Source organism: Taurulus bubalis, assembly GCF_910589615.1.
Source record: "Taurulus bubalis genome assembly, chromosome: 13".
In the NCBI taxonomy this organism is placed as follows: Eukaryota; Metazoa; Chordata; class Actinopteri; order Perciformes; family Cottidae; genus Taurulus; species Taurulus bubalis.
In genome coordinates, this window is record NC_136601.1 from 16516007 (window position 1) to 16538733 (window position 22727).

Consider the following 22727-nt stretch of genomic DNA (forward strand, 5'->3'; position numbering starts at 1 on the left):
AGTTCTGACATGAACAGACGTGCACGGCATGCACACAATAGACACACAATATTGAACACAAGCACACACAGATAAGTACATAAAAACATACAGTCAGACACATATCTCTCTCAATACACAACCAGAGCTGCATTCTGCACCTGCACATGTTCATTTATAATGAGGAACACACACACACACGCACACACACACGCACACACACACACACACACACACACACACACACACACACACACTCACACACACGCACACGCACACGCACACACAGTCTCACTTGTGAAAAGAAGAAAGGCATTGGCCCCGAAAATTGCATAAATGTCAATTATTGTGGAGCTTATGTGCGAGAGGTAGAACAAAGTGGTGGTAATAAAAAATATTGATCACTTCAACCCATAATGTGTCTGACAGCCATTGTTGTAGCAGAAACAGGCATTGACAGAGTGCCTTTGCAGGAATGTAAACCTGCAGGACATTATGTCGCTGTATTAGCAGTGATCACTGCAGTGTAATGGCCTCCACCCCCCCTACCTGATTTAGATTCAGAAAAGCAAACGAGGCGTACCTCTAATAAATGCACCTGTTGGAAACATGATAATTGCATCTCTGATGGCTGACCTTTTTTCTCTGTTGCAATAAAGATGAGTTGATGCATGCAAGTGTGTGCGTGTGTGTGTCAGTCAGGAGTTCAAAGGTCTGGTCCTGATTGGTAGTTTTGGCTCTGTGTTTTTGGGCTGTGGATGCATCTTCTTTATTTATCAGCAGTTACTCATACATCAGCATGTTTTTAGCTGTACTGAGTGGGAACACGGACTGTGTACGTAATGAGAGTGTATGGGAATGTGTGTGTGAATGTGTGTGTGAATGTGTGTGTGTGTGTGAGTGCGTGTGTGTGTCTGTGTGTGTGTGTGTGTGTGTGTGTAAACTTGTTTGCAGAGCCTCATTAAATACGCAATCGTTTCATAAGACTGACCCTTCAAGAGCAGTGGGTGGACCAAATATAAATTTGCTCAAATGAGCAAATGAATCTGTAATGTGAAAGTTTATGGTGTGTAAACCTGTGTGTGTGTGTGTGTGTGTGTGTGTGTGTGTGTGTGTGTGTGTGTGTGTGTGTGTGTGTGTGTGTGTGTGTGTGTTCTGTAGTACTTATGCATGTGTAAACCTCACTGCATTCCCAATTTCTGTGATCAAATAATTTAGCTTCACATGCCTCACACACTCTTCCTCTTCACTGTGTGTTCTTGTGCGGGACTTGTTACATTAACCTCAGGCTAGTCGAGATGTTTTTGTTATCGTCATCACATTAACTGGGTTCTGGCGTGCATGTTCCATCAGAACATTGCTGTACATGGGAGCAGGCTATATCAATAGGATGCCTTTGCTTCTGTCTCATTAGCAGCAGTCCTACAGCCCTGAGCTGCTTCTTGTGCCCCATTGGGACAGCTGAGGAGGCTTGACGAAGTGACCTTTAGCAACCTAATCAACTTTTAACACCTTGCCTACTACCTGCCTTATTGCCATTCTTCTCTCTGCCATTCACCAGAGGGGCCCTTCCACATTTAGACTCCATCACTTGTTTTGGTTTTCAGCAGGAGCCTTGTTTTGACTTTGATCATCTGTACGAATGCTGCAGCATTGTAAACACATGCAGCAGCAGTCTCTAGTGGCATGCAGTGATGTATTGTAATTGGTTGTGTTTCTCCTCACTCTTGACCTTCCCTCCGCTTTTTTCTCTGTTGTCCTAATCTCTCACTGTCCTCCACTCCATGCTGCTGAAGAGCTCAGGCTGTGCAAAAAATAAACAGTCCATGAATTAGCTAATATAAAACGATTTCAAAGTTATATAGAATGTAAAGCATGTGTTTGTTTTCTTTATTCATCAACTATTATTTATGTATTATATTATATATATATTTAAGTACAACTTTGAAAATAACTAATTTAACAATATATATATGTATATATATATATGTATACATATATATATATATATATATATATATATATATGTATATATATATATACATATATATATATATATACATATATATATATACATTGCAGAAGGCAATGCTGGATATACATATATATATATATATATATATATATATGTATATATATATACATATATATATATGTATATATACATATATATACATATATATATATATATATATATATATATATATATATATATATATATATATATATATATATATATATATATATATATATATATATATCCAGCATTGCCTTCTGCTGTGTATAAATTGCCATGACAATAAATAATTACTAACAATGAGCAATGTGCAAACACCTAGGTGGAACATCTTCATTATTTTACTTTGCATTGATTAAATATATATGTACTGTTTTAAAATAACTTCAATCATTTGAAATGAATTTTCTCTTCACAGTGTCTCAATTTGATGAACCTATAATTGCTTTCCCTCCATTACATTACAATGGCTGACACAATAAAACGAACATGTCTGAAATACACTTAAAACATATAATACAGTCTAAGGCAATAGTTGTAACGCCAAAGTAATAAACAATGTGCAATATAATGTAATACAATACAATTCAACAACTAGGTGTTAATGTTACTGTATTTTGTCCAGGGTGTTACTGTGTAATGAAATCCAATCCACTGACTGCCTCAAAACAAATGAATCAGTATATGTATTGCAAAGGTAAAATGTTCTCTCGGCATCTGTTTTGCATGGAATCATATTTTACAGGTGTCCATGCTTTTGTGTCCACCACTTAACTAGAGTTAACCTTCATAGCGAAACAATAAGTACTTCATTATTAGGCACATGTTGCAGCAAAGCACTATGTCCTTAAAATATTCTATCTGCATGTGGAACCTTGAGCTACATGCAGTTAGCTACATACAAGCTAACAAACTAATGTCCAGTTGGACGTCAGTAGCAGTCACTCCGCTGCCCACAGCTGAACGGTTGCTTGTGTTTTATTTACCTATTTATCCATCTAGTTCTGTCTACAGAGACCCATAAATGAATAATCAAGATAATGCATTAAATATAGGCTATCACTTTAAAACTGGAGATGCACTGATATATCGCACATTGGTCCGACATTGACTCAAATAGTGGGATCATGTATCAGAGACAATGGGGGGATCTGGTATTGGATACCAGTATTTTAGTACATAACAAATCAGTACATATATATTTGTTATATTTTGTTTTACAAAGTTAGGAAGGCAATTTTAAAGTCAAGCCTGATGTTGTTTTACACATAAAATAATGATGAAAAATGTTTTCAACACAGTGAGTCAGACAGCTAATCAATAAACACTGGTATAGGATCGTTACTCAGTATTGGCCGATACCCAAAGCCCAGGTATTGGTATCGAGATGGAAAAAGTCTGATCAGCGCGTCCCTACTTAAACCCCTTACCAAATGTACGGACATTCGGTCTGCTCGCGGTCTATTGAAGCCTCATCACAGTGCATGCTGGCACTTGGAGCGCTTAGTTCCACACTGACAAGAGGCTCCTTAAGGTTGAAGGTTCATTGTTGACCTTGGAAATAGTAGCGTGACAAAAAAGAAAAAATCTCAACACAAGGTCCAACTTTCTTGTTTCCACATCTCACGACCTTCCTCTGTGATGGAGCTGCTCAGTTGTCATGGAGATGGTGTGGTTATTATCAGTCTTGGTTGATTTATAATTTAAAAGAATGGAGAAGAATAATACAATGGGATTGTGCTTAGAGTTCAGCAGTCTGGAGCATTTGTGTTATTACATGAGCTTCAGAATTGTATGCATACCATTTTGTATGTGAATACAATGGGCAAAAAGATTATACAGCATTTTCTTTCTGAGAAAATATCTCCACAGACACCCAGTTTGTAAATATTGTCTATAAATATTGCAATACTTTCATCAGTGGGCCATAGGCTCATTCACCACTGTGTTGTGTTGTATAGTGACTTAACAGACATTTATTGAAAGAAAGACTTGACTAAAACGTAAGTGAAGTATTTCCATTAAATTGAGCAAATTTCAGTGAGTGTAAACTGAAAGATAAATGAATGCAGATGAGAGAGTTAAAATCCACTCATCTATGAAGCCACGTACTGAGCTAGGATTAAAGCCTGCCAGAAGTGTCATATATGTATCCAAGCAGAAGCATGATCTCATTAAGAAGAAAATACTAATTGACTGAACAGTCTCCTGAGAAAAAGCTGACATACAAGCAGAGGCCTGCACCTCTACTGTGAAGCAGACAGAGTCTTCAGGGTAACAGTGGTTACAGTTGTCCAGATCTGGCTCTGCAGGTTTTGCTGTGCTGATAAAGATCCAGCTCTATAATCCTGATTCACAGTCAATCTCTACCTATCAGATGCTTCTTGGGCTCTTCAGCAGCCTGCGATTGACGATGATTATCTGAAGCGGATACCATATCTCTGCCATCACCACGGCCATGTCAGGGATTTTAGGTGAGCATGTTTGATCAAATACAGAATCAAACAGCTGACGGAGAAGACGCACTGTGGCAGAAGCACATGTAAGACACCACCGAATCAAGATATACAGATACAATGTTGTCTTTCTTTTTGAAAAATGATTGAGATGTGTCTTATGCTGCAGCACAATATTATTGTTTTGTTACTATTATTGATTTGATTGAATCATGCATTTACAAAATCCAATTTAAAAATATGATTTCTAATGATTGATTATAAGTCATGAGAAAATGTATCAATATGTTGAAATTAACATTTAATAAAATGACTGCATGTATTGTGAAAAGTGTCACTTTCAGTGATTAACCAACAGAGAAGCATTAACCCACTATAATGCTTTATAGCACCATAAAAACATCATTGTTTTGATTTCATGGCTCACAATTTTACTTTAGTTCGCTCTTACAGCAGAAAAGCTCCAATAGACCTTCTCACTTCCAAACAAGTAGAGAAAAAGTAGAGTGAATAATGGTCAAAAACATGACTCACTATGTCAGCTGGATGTGTAAATTAGCAATTGTTTGCTCACATGTTCACCATATTAAGTCAGTTCTTTGCTTACAGCTTGTTGCACTGTCCTTAAGTGGCTAAACAAACAGGTTTACAAGTTGTATTACAAGTTTGAATTCATGTTAACATCTGTCTGATTATTTCATGTAATTCCAATGTGTGCCTTAATGTTATATACATTATATCAACACTGAAACTTGCATTAATCTGCTATTGATTTCAGTCAACCCGGTCTAATTACAAACACTCGCACCTCACTTATTATTGCAGTCACAGCACATGTTAGTGTGTTGGCTTGTGGTCAGTTGGCTGGGGCCTGTGTGTTGTGTTCAAGTGCAACATTTAACAAATGTGAGGTGATGCAAAGTGTTTGATCTGTCGGCCATTGACAGCGTTGTGTCTTTGAGGTTGCCTCTGTGTGTCAGTGCCCTTAGAAGAGGAGAGCGCTGACATATCGGCTGTGAGGAGACCTGTTGACCTGTTGTATGTAAGAGAGAAGAGAGACAGGAAGAGAGACGGAGAGCTGCTGCTTATTCTGCAACATAGAAGGAACATACCGAGAGACATACTGAGACATTCACGGCACAGACAGTGGCAGGACGACAAGTAAACCTATCATTAAACAAGAGAATGACAAGAATTGTGGCGGCATGATGAATTCGTGGATAGCAGATATCAGGGCATCAGAGGCCTGTCTGTGTGGAAGTTTGCATGTTGTCCTTCAATCAGAGCACTTCCCTTGATCTTGTGCACAATCTCTGGGTGTTGGAGAAAGTTTGCAGGTCAGGTTCAATTAATTCCTAATAGGATGAAGGAGGATATTTCATTTTCTTGTTCATTTTAAAGTGAGTATAGTTTGAGTTGTTTTCTTTCTTTTTTCTTTTATTTGAGTATTCTACATCGTGTAAATTTGTGCCTGGAAAAGTTGTGGTTCCCTGTGTTGGAATGTATTTGTTGTGCTGGTTGCGGTCACCTATAATTAACCCTGCTTGTGTATACGATTTATTGCCAGAACAAACCCCAAAGAAGGGCGTCTTGCCCGAAACGTCCATCTGGTAGTATTAAAAAGTCAAATTGGAGTGCTGTCCTACTCTTTCCTTTTTTTTATCAGCTACATTAAATATCCAGCACCCTAGTCAATAAGGTCTAATTATAAATTGAGAGTGTTGTGTCTTCATTTTTGTATGAATTCATAGTCACACCTAGTCATGTAAAGCATGTACCAGGCATGAAAGGTGCTCAGAACCTCTGTGTCGTTCTAAGTGAAGGTTTTCTTCCCAATATTAGAAAACTCTGGTCTTCAAATTGACAGACAAGTTCAAAACAGCTAATTCTATGATTTAGTATTTCTGTGTAGCTGTGCCTGTATTGTATTTGTGTTTCTCTAACTAGCGATTGCCGTGTGGGCCAGGCTTCTCAGTTTGACTGCAGCCAGCTGGTGAAGCCTGCTCTGAAACTGTACACCTGTGCTGAAAAGAGGAGTCGCCATTTCAGCACTGTCTGCTTGGATCAGTGTTCCCTGTTGCGCTATGCCCTCTTTGAGAGCTCCTCTGTTGGGGATCTATTCCTTGACCCCTAACTCTTTCACTCTGTTGACACAATGGGCTCTTTGTACCTACGAATACTACTGCTGTGGGACCTTGCTTCGTATGTTTGGCAATTATACACGATCCCATTCCAGCCATGCCTCTTGTTGCCGCTTTAGTGGAGAGAAACGCAATCGAATCAAGAAGAAATGCAGTGAAACGGGGATCCGGGAAGAGGCTTGCAGGAATTAGATTGTGGCACTGATAAGTTCCATATAGAGCGAGTAAACATGTTCTTATCTTGTTATCCAGCTTGCACATTAACACATGGTGTGTGGAGGAGGTGGAGGAGGGCTTAAAAGGATGAATCAAATCCTAATCATTCTGTTTGACTTTTCCCACTCTCTGCTCTTTGTCTCTATTTCTGTTTGTCATCGTGCAAAGAACACCGGCGCACATGCAATGAACAATGGTCAGAAGTGCTAGCCATTTTCCTACACCTGCTGAATGCTCCAGAAATGAGTGCTCAGTGATTACGTGCCCTAATGTGTGGTGTTTAAAGAGCGGTTTCCAGCTGCAGAGTTAAATGGTGGTGCCCTCTGTGAAGTATTAATGATGTGGATGGATGAATCAGGTCTGCACAAACCTGTTGACGGCAGCCGTGGCGCTCTCTTAAAGCTGCACCCAGACATCAGGCTTAACCGCTTGGCAAATTGGACATGCTTGTTGGCTGTAGCTCCAATTTATGTGCACTCTCTATTGCAGTTAGTCCATCTTCATTATTGAAATGGCCTCTTGTCAGGTCTTGACAGAGTGGTGGAGATGGTAAAGGGAGGGATAGGTGGGGGGGCACACAGGAGAATAATGAATAATGTGGAAAATAAACACATTTGAGGCATCGGAGCTGGCTGGCAGGAGGGTGTTGGGAGTGTTGTGAAATGCCCGGCTCCCGTGTTCTGTCTCCGTTTTATTCTCTCACTCTTCATGTGATTGTATGTGCAGCCTCTTCCAGTGGATGCTGATGCTGTGGATTCTCAGCCTTGGGGCTTTATCTAACACACATGCAATTGGGCATAAACACACACAAACACACACACACACATGCAGAGACCCCACTACACATCCACAAGCAGCTGTAGGCACTGAGCTCTGGCAGGACCTCTGTAGCCTTACCAGCATCCCAGCTGGGTGTTGTGTCACAGTCGCTCTGGAGGCACACTGCTCGGTGGCTGCAGCCTATTTCTAATAGGGTGCTGCTGTGACTTCACTTTTTCTGAGTGTGTGGATTGTTGCATTGATACATCGGGGCTTAGCTCATCTGGGTCAGCCAGTTCAGGAGGGGATATCCAATTCCAATTTATGCTTTGTTGAAGGGAATGTATCAGTTGCCGGATGTTTAATTTAATAGTTTGCTGAGTTGATACAAGATGACCTAAAAAACATCTCTTCGTTCTGTAAATGCCATGTGCGCATAAGCCTTGGCTTTAGGAGTAATAGCGCCTCTCTCTGAAGAGAAGAACAGGTTCTAGCTGGGTCTAGCTACGGGGTTCTTGTACCTGCTGCACACATGAGCATGTGATGGCTCATGAGGTAATTACCCACTGAGCCGGTGTGTATCTATGCAACTGTAAGCTGAAGCATGGGTTCCCTTCAGGTAGCTCTCCCCACTCAGGTCAGTGAGCAGCTAATGACATTTAGAAGCAATAGGATGAAAGAGATGGTACTTGTTTGTAGTCAGCCGCACACTACCTTTTGTCTTATTGTCTGCCGTCTGTCTTAATCTCCCAGCCACAGTTTTCACACCACAAGGAGATCATGTTATTAGATCCCCTCCCCTGGCTCATTTGTCATCCTGCAGCACCACTCCTCCAGAGAAGGAAAAAAAAGAAAACAATTTAAACAGGCAGGAGCCCACAACATCAAATGTTCATCATTTACTAGCCCAGAGTCTGTTGTATCATCATTATTCTTTCAGGAATCACACAAGGTTAATATGCTTTTTCTTCACTGTGCCTCCCACCCAATGTTTAGAAGGCAGATAAACGTCCCGCTCTTCTCTCTCTACCTACTTGACGTATTGTTGTGTTTTACATTGTACCCACTGCACTGCGTCCTGCTACACACGCGCTCAATCATCCCCACCCCCACTTTCACCACCAGCACTTGCTACAGTAAAAAGTATTGCCAGTGCCACATCTTTTTAATCTGTCTTCTCTGAGCCGCGGTTTCTTCGTGACGCCGAGGCACACAGAAGGGAGGGAGCCAGCTAATTACAATAAACAAATATGCTCAGAGCTGCCTATGTACGGTTCGCATAGGTTAACGACTCTGCTATAAATGTTAAGTGATGCTTAAAATAGGATAGTAAGGCAAACAGTTGCCATAGTGATCTCATCTGTGACTCTTTGTGTCTGTTCTTGGTTGGTAAAGTTTAAATTAATCTTATATGAATCTGTGATACGGAGGAGAAATTAGTTATTGTTTGGTGCCCCAAGGGACTCTCTGATGTCTCAATCTTGTCTGAAGTTTTCTCTTCAATTACTGCAACTTCATGTTCGTCTGCCTTTGTTGTAATGAAATCTAATGTATTGCTGTTAATGGTATTCTGCATTAGACACATGGCAGTCACCCTTGAAACGATCCCCTCGCACTCACTTCTCTTTCTGTTTCTCTCTGTCTTCTCTGTTTCTCTTTGGCTTTCTCTTTCAATAGGTGGGACAGTCAAAATGATGCGTAGGAGGTGAAGCGTCGAGCCGTATTGATGGATGTGTTAACAGACAGCAGTCTCACATTGACCGTGAAGACTTCAGAACCAGAAAATGCAAATGTAGTGGAGAACACAGGTGAAAACTTTTGTCTTTCATTTGTAGCTTGTTAACATAATATCGGACTTCTGTTAAATTAGAGAATGTGCGTAGACATGTTAATGTTGCCTTTCCTTATTTGATCATTTGCTTTGAACGTGAAGAGATACTTGGTTGTCGAGCTAAAAGAAGAATGTCTGATATTTCTGAGAATGATCAAGCATTTTTTTGAATAAATGAAAGCTTAATGACAACAGTTTCTACCACAATAGCTTTCAAACTTTGAAAGAGACAATTAGTGTTTCCACAAACCACTGAACTAGCTTTCTTGAATTAGCTTTTCACACTCAGTTTTAAGCTCTTTGACAAGATGGGGGAGCACACCCTGTCTTTTTTTCCAATGAAAAGTGGAAAAGAAACAATAAATTAAGTGTTTTAAGCTCTTGATAATCCTCTCTCTTGATTCTTCCCCAAAATGACATCTAACTTTTCTCATAAAAAAGGTGCAAAAGAGGGTGCAATTATACATTGTTTCACAGTCATTAGAATAGCTAAAATAGTGTGTCTATTCAGATTTATTATTTTTTAATTTTGGTCATACCTTCTCTCACTGTGTGATTTCTCAATAACATAAACCATGCATTATATTAATATTTCTCTGGTATAAGCTCTTGATCTAAAACTTAATTCAAATTAACCAGCACTGTAGCTCTTTCCGTGTTCTGAAATACAAGCGGATGCAATGTGCATTTTCCAAGACTCATTCAGGCACTACCTACAGCCCCCTAAAGTTTACCTCTACTAAGCAGCACTGATCCTTAGATGAGGTTTGTCTCAGTGTTTCAGCTCTGGTCAGGCTCAAATGGGGACTGACCGGTTCCCACTGTGAGAATCACACAGATTATCCCCAGCACTATAGTCTGTTCCTTCAAAGGGCAAAGAGGATGGAGAATGAGAGTAGAAAAAGAGCGGTAGAAGAAAGAGTGGAAGTGGCTCCATTGAGCAGGAATAGAGCAGCTCTCTGAGGAGGATGGCCGTGAATCATGCTGCAGTTACTCACCACTTATTATGAACATCCTGTACTAGCTGGATTGATTTCCCCCCACCATTCACAAAATGTCATATAGTGAAGATGGAGCCATAGGTAGCAAGCGGCTTCTGTGGCTAGCCTACCAGCTCGGATGAGTGAATGCCCCGGGTGGCTGAGCTGCAGAACGGCTAGCTCGGCATTTTACAAATGTAAAAGCCTTCATATAGCAGGGATAAGGAGACGGGGAGTTGGACTAGAAGGAGATAGCGAGCAAAGAAGGGAGAAGGAAGGGAACAGAAAAGGGGGGATGGCAGTGAAGAATGATTTCAAAAAGCCATTTAAAGGAAGAAAAGGCCATGTCAGCTGTTTTAATTTGCATCGTACTTCATATTTTGATATTTTAGCTTGTGTATTCTTTTGGCCTGAGTTTGATTTAAGGTAATATCAGGAATGGGAAGCTGTCATATTCTTTTATTTCATGTTTTTGTCCCATTTATAAAAGGAGTGAAGGTGGATTGTAAGTGAAGAGAGAAAAGGTGTGGCTGTGCATGTGTGGCATCTGACACACTAATAGATGAAGCACAGACGGCAACTTTCCAACCTTATCCATGACCATGTCCATCGGCATGGGCTTGTCTCCCCACAGAGCCGCCTGGCACAGAGCAGCCTGGGCTTACCTCAGGTGCAGGAAGCCCTGCATATCATGGCTAGAAAGATAGGCGGGACTCTGGGTGCTAACTGGTCCGGTCTGGTCTGGTCTAGTTTGGCGGTGGTCGGGCTGTCTAGCACGGCTGGGCTTGGCAGGGCTGGAGATCAGAAGATCACCACTTCCTGCCAGGTACCTTCCATATGCTCAGCGGTGAATGTCCATGCCAGCTTGCGTGAGCTGTGTCACATCCAGCCTCAGTTTTTATTCAAGGAGTACTTCTACTGATAACACAATTACAAAACTACAACCGTGTTGGGATTATCTCAGAGGGTATGGAAGCTTGTTTTTATTAGTACATGACCGCTCTCTCTGCAAAGCTAGATATTGAATTCTGGCAGCAGTGAGTGTTTTGGATGTTTATCTTGTTTACATTTGCCAGCTCCGATGCAGTAACATAGTAACATTACGCTGTGCCGTATCAGTGAATATGAGGCTGCCGATCCCCCTTTGACCTCTAATGTCAAACTTGATTTGTCATCTACAGTCATCTACAGACCCTCTGTGTGTCTGTGTGTGTGTGTGTGTGTGTGTGTGTGTGTGTGTGTGTGTGTGTGTGTGTGTGTGTGTGTGTGTGTGTGTGTGTGTGTGTGTGTGTGTGTCTTTGTGTACCTTGTGTACCTGTCTGACTGACTGATCTGTGGCACATTCTGAACAGCTGAAGAGCTAATGGTCCAGCTGGAGACAGATGGCCTCTCGATAACACTATACCCCCAAGCCAATACAACACTCTATCACTCTCCCTCCCTCTCACGCACACCCACACACACACGTGCATCCAAGCATGCACACTCTCTCTCACATACACATCAGACTATCACATGCACGTACACATTGGATAGGATAGATTGTTAATCCATTATAAACCCTGAGGAAACACATTATTCAATGTGAGTTTAATGTATCACAGCAATTTTGAACAATCTTTTGGCAATATCAGGTGGCAGCTGAGGTTTCATGTGAGCATGGAGGGGATAAGGGAAGTTAATTTCTCCCCCTTTTTTGTAATTTCCCTCTTTCTGTGGCTTTGCTGCTTTGTAGGGCTAATTAAAGAGATAAGACAAATATAAAGAAATCATTACTTATCTATGAGCTGGAAAATGACTGGGTAGATTTTAACACTGGTGCTGTTTACTTATAATTCAAATAAATCTGAATGAATTGTGTCCACACCTGGACAGAAATATAATTGCTGTCATCCTCTGCTTACAACAAGTGCCATACAATGGAATGTGGTTCACAACGTAACAGTGAAAAGTAAGTAGTTGTTAAAGGTAGAAAGGATATCTGTCGTCGACAGAGAACATGTGTCAGTAACATGTTTTTTGCTTTGAGGTCATTTTTGCTCACAGATTGAAGGGAACTGATGGCAAACGCCTCGCTGTGATGCTTCTGCCGCCTCTTTCAAGTTGCTGCTAGAACAGTTTGTTGACTCCGAAAGGAAGAGAGAAGATGCATATTTCTCTCGAGGTTTTCTTCATTAAGGATGACAGTTATATGCTAACAGTTGTATGCTTTTAGTAGGCGTTCTGGTTGCTCCAACGTGTCTGCAGGCCGCAGACCCAGAGAGACCTTCTCTCAGAAATTTCATTACCTAGTTAAATCACTCTTGAACTATACCCATGTTCAAAGATTAACTCACTGCAAATACAGCCATGTTGAATACTGTTTGTTAAGCAGTCTTTCCCTCAAGCATTCATCAATAATAAGACGCATCCATACTAAAATGGGGAACGTTGCTAGTTAACCTCTGTGAACACATTAATTGTTGTGGTATGGTTTTCATTTGAAATTCTTTTTGGCATGATTTTAAAGAATATGTTTGAGGGAGCAGCTTGGGAATGTAGAGGGAGGCAGGTGTAGATGATATTGGTTATACAGTCTCCAACATATGGGCCTGTCGTGTCCCATGTGTACGTACCTGCCTCCGCTGCTGTCATCTAATTATGCAGAGCAAACAAAGCTATCTGCCTGCTGCTACAATCCCGCTTCTGTGGGTTTTGATAGTTTCTCATCAGATCGATGTCTTCAACTGATTAGGACATTGTCACAATCAAACTCTAGAAAATCACCAAAACCTACTTTCAATGTATTCATTACTACTATTGTTGATGCCTTTCTGTGTAATTTTGCAGTAAGTTAAGTTGGATCTGCGCCTATGCAGATGAAATGCTAAAAGTAGGGGGAGGCAATGCTAGATGACTGTACTGATTTGATCTGATTTAATGCTCTTGTGTTGGTAAATGAAGACCATTGTATCTTATTGTGTATTATTTCCATAAAGTAAGTGATTTCTGAGCTAACATCATTTAGGGGTAACTTTTTCAACCCTCTGTCTATGAATGAAAGCCTAATTTAACACAACATTAAAACCATTTCATTTAGTAACTATTATCTCATTAAATAAGTGTTGCATAATTGTAGAAGTTGTTGTTCTGTTGATCACTAACACCCAATTTCAGGACACTCAGCTTATGCTTCTTGCAAGCGTATGATAAAATTACTACTTCTGTTCTGTTAAACTGCATTTCCAGCAGCTCTTTCAAACTTTCCCTTGTGCCACTATGTTGACTTGACATAAGGCTGGTGACTCCATTTGTGTGTGACCTGCCTCGTGTTTTATGTGTTCTCAGATTTTGGTTGGAATTTTTACATCTGTGTTTCCTTTAACATTATATGTTGTATATATTATGCCTTTAACATTATTAAATCAACTGGTAATAGGTAAGACATTGTCCCAACTTGACATTGTATTGAATCTAGTACCACATTTGAAATATTAATGTTTAAGGCTGGTATCACAAAATGACATTTTGAGCTGGTTAATGTCAGTATAACTACGGAACTAAAACAATGTAATTCAACCGTAGAATGTAATACAGTTAAAAGAGTTGAAAGATCTGAAATATATTTATTTTTCCCCTGCAGGGGTATGTGAGCAGAGTGGTCAGCTGAGTCTTTGCGGCATCGTTGATGCTGCTCTCCCTCCATCCTCACCTCCACCTGCCGCAGAGACGTCACAGCCAGCCTGCCCAACACACCAGAGGACCACGTCTACATCACCAACACTCACCCTGCCCCTGAGCACTGACGCCTCTCTGGGCCTGACAGCGGCCCCCTGCCCTCCCTCTGATGATGCTCCAACTGTAGTCTCTCAACTTCACCACACTCCCACCCCACTTCCCACCCCAGCTCTAAGCTCCTGGGGCCCAACAGGAGACACTCAGAAGACTTCCCTTCTGCTGCCTGTTGCCCTCCCTCTGTCAGCAACAATGATGGAGCCTGCCACTGTGTCCGCCTTGACAGAGGAGTGTCTTCTTCAGCCTACCCGCACCTGCCTTGGCTGCTTCATTGAGACCCGTGATGCCACTGACCCTAATTCCATCCAGAACCCGCCCCATGACCCTAACACCATCCCTGACACAGAGACTGGGCTAAGTGTAAGGATAGGCGATGTGAGCAGAGAGGACTTCTCTGACATCAACAACATCAGCATCCAGTGCCTGAGCCATGCGGGGGAGGCAGTGAGTCACTATGGAGAAGAGCTCCTCTCTGACCAGCTACTTAGCTTTCCTCTGCCGAAAGCCCCAGGTGAGGGTAAGAGAGCTGATGGGAACAAAACAACAGAGGACTGTGATGACCCAGAAGACGATGCAACAGCTAAGAACTTGTATGAAGGACTGTTATTGGACAAAGTGAGCGGAGAGGAGGTTCTGCTGGCTAACGCCGGCCAGGACTGGGGCTACTTTGAATCCTTCATCAGTGAGAGTAAGATGGAACTGCTGGACCTTTGTTCTAAGAATGAACTGTCAGTCAACCTCTTCTCTGAGGAAGACGTTGACAATCTATTTGATGATGAAGACGATGATTCCACTTTAAGCAGTGATGTTTGTTCGCTGAAGATTCGCTATGAGTCTTTCCAGGACAACATGAGGGAAAAGACAAATGTGCTCCAGGAGGAGACGCAGTTTAACTTCTTCCCTAGTGTCCTGGCCAACTGTGCCAAGAAAGAGGAAGGAGCTGGAGTCTTAAGGAGGGGTGCTGAGGAGCTTCAGCTCAAAACTGATGAGCTCATTCTTGAGACAGGACAGGAAGGAAAGGCTGGGGACTGCAGTGGTAAGAGTCCCCTTGATGGTTCCCAAGGCTCACCAATGTCAACTCCCAAAGTCAACTACCTAATGGACTTCAATTCCACGGAGGAGTCAGGCGAGTTTAGTGATGACAGCTCCTGCACTGGCTCCTCCTCAGACACCCTGCAGGAGGGCAAGCTTAAGAAGGGCCACTCAAAGAGATTGCTCAGCCCCTCAAACCCCCTCAACTACGGTTTGCGCTCCAAGAGAAAGGTTCGATACAGTGACGATTACTTATATGACGTTGACTCGCTTGAGAGTGAGAAGAATGCAGAGAAAAAAGAGAAAGTTCCGTCTGGTCAAAAAGAGGAGGAGGATGTAGACTGGTGCCCCAAAAAACGACGAAAATCCTGTCGTAAAGAGCCGCCAGTTGTCATCAAGTACATCATCATCAACAGGTTTAAAGGGGAGAGACTCATGTCAGTGAAACTAGGCAAGTTGGACCCTGTGGATGCTACTGTGAGCTTAAATACCGACACAGTAAGCAAATATGAGACACTGGCTCCTCTGAAGGATTTCTGGCAGGAGAAGCAAAGAGAGAGACAGGAGCAGCTTAAGCTGGCTGCCAGAGATAAACAACAACGTGGTTTTCATCTAAACGGACGCCATCATCGCCCTTTTAATTCTAGTCATCCCAAAAGGAAATACAAGATTGCAAACAGGCTTAAGGTTCAGAGGATTCACGCTGTGGAGCAATCAGCGACAGTACAGTGCTCCCCTCTCTCTGATCGGGGCCAGGGAGGTGTAACTAAAGAAGAGGCCACCCCCACGGTAGGGGGAATAATAGCAGCCCCAGGCCTCCCAGTCACATTAGACACAAACTTCATCACGCATGCAGTCACAGCCAAGAGTCGCTCCCAGGAAAGGGAGGAAAGGGAGGGGAGGAGATTGGGAGGAAATAAAACAGTCAGGATAAGGAAATTCAAAAGCGAAGCCAGGCTGAGGAGCAAGAAAATGAAAGAGGCAGAAGGAGAGGAGGGGAGGAGCGTGACAAATGAAACGGAAGCCTGTGTCGCTGCGGCACAGATTGGGGACCCTGCTGCTGGGTTAGAAGAGGCAGGCATTAGCTCAACGACAGTCAAACCCCATCTCTCTGACAATACCACCACCACTCACACATCTGAGGAGAAATTCCCCTTCGTGTCGTCCAGCTGCTCTCCTGACAAAGCTCTCCCCTCAGAGGCGGTGGAGTCGGGCGTCCCTGTTATCCCGGGGGGCTACCTGCAGACCCTGTTAGATGCTACAGACTCATCCGGTGGAGCAACTATCTCTTATTTCCCCCAGCAGCCCCCTAGGCAGCGGTATCCTCTGGGGCTATCCCTAGAGGAGAAACAGTTTTCTTCTATGCAGCTCGCTCAGAGCTGCGTCCTCTCTCCTCCCTCCGAGTCAGAGCTCCAGCAGTCTCCCCAGAACTGCCCCAACTTCCCCCAGATGTGGCACCCACAGCTCTGTGCAAGTCACAGCCAGAGCTTTGGGCCTGAGACCCCTGAGACTCCCATTTTACCCAACAACTTCCCAGCTGCTGTGCCCCTGAATGACAGCCTGCCAGTGTCTAACTACAGCCAACTGAGCCCTGAGGCTGACAGGCTACTCTATGAGAAGAGCTACCTGACTGAGGCAGGCCTGCAGCCTGGGGCAGATCTGCAAGTGTGTCAGTCTGCTTGTGTGGAGGGCCAGGTGCAATACCAGAGAGGGTCCCTGTGCACAGACAATGGCAGGCTCATCAGCTATGACTCAGTGGGCTCTCTGTCAGCCTCCTCCAGCAATTACAGCTCCCTCAGCCTCAAGTCTTGTGAGCGAGAGGGTGAGGAGGAGGGCCGAGACAGCTTCTTAGCTCATTGCAGTCCTAAAGTGGTGATTCAGCAGAGTGTGGACGCCCTTACCCCTCTCAGGGAGTCCTCGGACCTGCTGGACATCTCCAACTTCACCCCCGACAAGTTTAGACACTCATCACTGTCAGAGCTCTCCCCTCCTGAGACCCCCAACCTGTCCCCCCAGGTGGTGGGGCGTGATATGAAGATGGCAGGGAATGCTGGAGAATACCAGGATGTGAATGACATGACTATGGACTGCAACAGGGAGGTAAAATGGAACTGTGATGTTATGCAGCAACAAGAGCACACAGCAAATGCATACACAGTGGAAGACAGCCAGTTTCCGCTGCACAACTTCAGCAGTCAGGATGTGTTACGTTTAGATAAAAAGCTTGGAGTTGATGAATTTGATGAACAGACTGGTGAGATGTTGACTGGTGCAAAAAGCATTAAGTCAAAGAGGAAAGGCAATTGCAAACAGACAGCCGCAGGACAGAGCCCTAAGAAAGTCCGGGCTCCTAGAGCTCCGAAGTCAGAAAAGGTAAAGATCCCCAAACAGAACTCACGTTCCACCAAAAAAATAAAGGCCATGTTGGAGGGTAAGGCAGCAAAGAACCAAGCAGGTGGTTGTGGCACAGGCCTAACTGACAGTAGCAGTACTGGGGACTGGTCTGGCACCGGTTGGTCAGAGAGCAATAGCCTGGTTGGGGACGACCAGAGAGAATTCGAGGAGCCCTCCAATATTCTGTCCAACATTGTCTCTGGCATGGCTGAGGTCCAAAGGTTCATGATGGCCTCCATTGAGCCACTGTGGAACCCCATGTCTGAGGCCTGCATGCCCTCTGAGGCCAATAGTCTCAACCTAAAGACCCTCAAAATCTTGGCAGGCACAGAGGCCGACCTGAAGAAAAAAGGAGCCGCGCTAACGGGGGCTGTGAGAGGGCGAAAGGCAGGGGGAAAGGGAGGAAAGAACCAGGCCAAATTTAACCCCTCTCATCCCTTATTCCCTCAACTAGCTCTTGGCTGTAACATGTTTGATAAACCCAACTTTATTAACCCTGGGCCTGCACACAAAAAGCTCTACCGCCACAAGACCAGTGCAAAGTTCCCACGGATTGAGACACTGAAGGGGAAGCGAGCGGAGAGAGACCCAAATAAGGACATAGCACTGATGACCTCGTTTGAGAAACTGAGGTAATATTTTGTTATCAGCTGCTGTTGTACCCCCTTCTCACTTCCCCCCACTACCTGCTCAGCCCTCCCCTCCAAGCATACCTACACTGACGCTATGCCAGAGCTGCATGAGTACTACGTTCCCCCTGACTACTCCCACTTCCTTTTAACCCCCACCCGAAGAGGAAATTAATATCTGCATGAAAAACTTCTTGTACTTTGCAAACTACCTATTGAGTGATTGTGTCAAGCTTGATTGAGATTTGAAACGACCATGGCTGCATTTTTCTTGCTTTTGTTGTTTCTGCTTCGTTTGTTCTTCTTATAGTTGTTCTTGTTTTATTTTTGTCTGAAAAAAAGAATAAGCCTTGAAAACAGTTCTGTCGCCTTTTTGAGGAACTTTGTTTTTGTATTTTCTCAGCAGAACAAGCTCCCCTAAATTATGTATTTATTCCCCCTTTCCCTAAAGATGTAGCTATATACACAAATGCATTGAGTGACATCTACGCACCCCTCCTCCTCATCTGTTTTTGTATGCAGAATATGGATGTCCTGTTGTTGCTGTCCTTCATACACTGCCTGGCTCATTTCAAGAAGGAAACCTACGATTAATGAGCCCTATTTATGCCCAAGACATCTTGAAAACACAAGATGGGACCATTTTGTATTGACGACATATCAGACTTTGTCTTTTTTTCACCCCTTCAAAGTTGGAATGATTCCCCTTTTTTTTATCAAGCATTTATTTTTCCTCTGGAGTTTCGAGGAACTGGTTATCTAAATTTACATTTCTACGCCTTGCAAATTCATAAAAGCTCCACCCTCAGAGTATTTTTGTCAATGTTGTTGTACAGGGACATGCAATATTTGCAAAAAAAGATGATTATAATCTTAAAATCAATGTGCCAAAAGTAACAATGCTGTGTAAATGACCTCTTATATATGTGTGAATATTGGCTGTTCCTCTTTTTTATCCATGGGAGTATTGGCTGCTCGGGTTGGAGACTCCTTTGCAAAGACTTGCCACCACAGGAATTCTTTATTTGGGACTTTTCTCTCTTCTCTGATGAAAGGCACCAACAGCTGGCAGTGGTACACCTCCACTCACTAAACCAAATCAGAAAGACTCTGAATTCTCCTCGTTTCCCCCACTTTGTTTGCCAAATTCAATTTACCTCAACATCGCCAGGCACTGAGAAGCAACAAAAGAGAGGCAAAGACGAGATCTGCTCAGAAGGCTACTGTAGAGGAAGACGATAAAAAAAGAGATGTTCAAACGAGCTTTCTCTGGACCAAGGAGAGTGTAGTGCAGATGTTTGAGGGTAAGCAAGGAAATTATTTGTCAGTTGGGGCTGTGCCTCACTGGATTGCTGTTTTGTACTAGAAATTCAAGGCAGTTTATAACTCATCGAGATTCTGATGCACGCGTGTCAGTGGTGAATGGACATACCATGTTTGCAGTTAGATTTAATGTGAATGTGAAAGCAGTACAAATGAAATCAGTAATCCTGTAAATGAAGGAAAGCATGTCTTTGCATTAGCTCCACGTGGGAATCTTACTTCTATCTTACCGTGAATGGTAATTTAACAGTAATTTTTCTTGACATTCTCATGTAATTTGTTTCTTAACACTGCCATATTTTATAAGTTTCACCACTGGTGTATTTGAAACCTGATTATTTGTGTTTCATTTATCACATAATGTCTTAATTTAACTTCTTTCTGTTGAAGGTACTTTTTTTATATATGGTGTCTTTAACTGTCATTTCAGTTTTGATGGGTCAATATTTTGGCAGAAATAATGTCACCAGAAAATAAAGGCCAAATAAAGGCACAAATTGACAAAGAACATGCATTTGTACTATCTGATCCAGTGTATTCCTGGGCTATTTATATTAATTACTTTGGGCTCATTCACTGCCTCACTGCACAAAAATAAATCCACCTTAAAATAAACCATACAATCATGTTTAATCAGTTATACAATCTTTTGATTTTATATACTAAATGCATTTCAGGGGAAATGCAGAGCCCTTTCACTGGTTACAAGATGATCTTTTATAAATATATACTCAAACAATAGGCCTATATTTTCTCTTTCTTTTGAATGTTGAAATACATTTTTAAACATAGCAGTAATTACATGAGACTGCATGGAAATGTGCGGACAAATTCAGGCTTGATTCAAAAACAGGCCATGTCACACTGGATATGGTAATTCTGAGGTGATAGTAATTGATTGCTTGCATATGGCAAGAATCATAATCAATCTTTCTCTGTCTCTTTCCTCTCTGCCATGATCCTTTGTTTCTTTTCTCCCGTGTATCAGGGTTAGGACCAAGACAAGCTGCTGATGGGAAGCTCCACATGGGCTTCAAGCCCATTTAGTCTGCCTTCTCTCATTTCTGCCTATTGTCAAATTGAATGTACTTCTCTGAGTTCATAATTTTTTTTAATTTGTTCTTCTTTTTGTTTTTAAAATGTGCCACTGTTGAGCTGCCTCATGTTAATGGTGCTAAGAAAGCTGACAATTTTCTTTTCTTTTTTCATTTTCTTTTTCATTTTTTTCCCAGCGTTAACAAAAAATAAATGCAAAATAGATTAGGTACCTAACCCTCTTTATGAATGTATATTATAATGTTATGTTTGATGTATTCACTTCATGATTCTTTAACATTGATTGGAATTACTTTTGCTCTTTTCATTAAAAGATTACCGAGCTTTATATATACTGTCTAGAGTTGTTACCAGAAGGAATCTTAATGAACTCTTGACACTACAAAATCTTGTATATTTTTTGTGTGCCAATTTGTAACATATTTTGTAAGTGTATATTTTTCTTAGAAAGTGCTGTGAAGTATTTGTGTGTGTGAGTAACCTTTTATGCGCCTCTATGGGCAGTGGAAAGGATATACAATGACAAGTTTCTGGTTTTAAAAACCAAAATATGAATATCAACAGAAAACTAGAAATATTTACATTTTGTTGGGAGTTTTGTAATAAGACCATGATCTTGTTGTGAGAGTGTTGTGTTACTGTGCAAAACACAAATAAGCAAAGAAAAAAAATGAAAACCTGGAAAAAAATATATATAATTTGTGAACAATTTGCTGTTTTATAGATTTTCATGTAAATTATTTGAGTATTATTTAGTTTTTTTGTTTTGTTGTAACTGTTGCAAAGGTTTTAAATATTTGTGATCAAGCCTGTATGGTGATAATGTAATATTGGTAACTTGCTGAGTTTTGTAATAATGTTTATGGAGTAAATATACAAATTAAAATAAGATTTTGAATGCTGCTTTCTGAAGAGCGTTGGGATGTGTTTTTTGCCGCCCACTCAATGTTGTAGCCAGTAACTACAGTATAAACAGTCAACATAGAATCTCCACACTAACAAATGTCAGTCCATTCATAACAATAATTACAAAAGCGTATGGCATGCAGTTTTGTGAACACACTTAATATTACAAACAGCTTATTGAGATGTCAGGACTGAAGTGTAAGTGATATGCTTGTTCAGCAAATATCCACCCCATCTTTGTGGTATACTACAATAATAGTAATAGGGAAGCATATATAATATATATTACATGTTTGCTGTTTCCACAAACTATGAAAGTCTTGCTATAACCCAACTCCAATTAGGCTGTCCTTATTTGTTATATTGGAAGTTTCTTCAACGCAAGGCATTTTAATTTCTGCACAAGCCTGGCTTTGGCTCATGTTATTTTAATGTCACATCTAATTAGCACTAAGGGTCAGGCATTGCTAGAGTGACTGCTCATCCATAACTCTGAGCTGGGCTGCTGTGGTCCACACTGCAACTCATTCTGGCATGCTTAATTGGAGCTGGAGATACTGTCTCAGACCATAACAGATTATGTGATGTATGCCTCCAATATTGTCAGGTGGTATTAGCATTGTTTTTGTTCTTTAGTCACCCATAGCCGATAAGTCAGCAAGCAAATTATACGACAGAATGTCTAATGCAATGGATCAGGTACACCTTTGGTTATTAAATGAGACCGTAGTTGTTTTGTCAGTGCATGCTCACACTGCATGGGCTCATTAGTACAATTGTTTGTGTGAGTGTTTATTTATATCAAAAAGGTTGCCGACCCCTGCAGTAGACATACCTACAGTACAAGATGGACATTTATCAATGGAACTTGAGATGTTCAGTATTTCCTGCTGGCTGAAAAAGTACTTCTTTTGAGAATTGAGTGAGTTAATATTGCAAAAAAAATTATGTGGGCTACAAACAACACTGCCTTGGGCAATATGCTGTGTGTTTATTTGCACAGTGCACAACACCATGTTGTTCAGCACTTCAGTACAACTAAGTAAGGCCCTAATGATGCAAAAGGATTTTGGTAACTGCACTTTTTCATTGCTATATACAAATTACTATCAGGCATTCTGTCCTTCGTTCAACAAGAGAATATAAACCGTTTTACACACTAAACAACACATGTTAAAAATGGGATTCAATAGTACGATAGTGACACGTATTAGTAAAAATAGCCTACATGAGT

The 22727-nt window shown here is 41.7% G+C and overlaps 1 protein-coding gene across 1 annotated transcript; it reads left to right on the forward strand.

The window, feature by feature from the left end:
• Positions 1 to 9294: 9294 nt before the first annotated feature.
• Positions 9295 to 18215, forward strand: nexmifb (neurite extension and migration factor b; the record flags this gene model as incomplete). Its single annotated transcript, XM_079228451.1, has 2 exons — positions 9295 to 9376; positions 14002 to 18215. The coding sequence occupies 2 exons, from the start codon at positions 9295 to 9297 to the stop codon at positions 18213 to 18215; spliced, it is 4296 nt and encodes a 1431-aa protein (XP_079084577.1).
• Positions 18216 to 22727: the final 4512 nt, after the last annotated feature.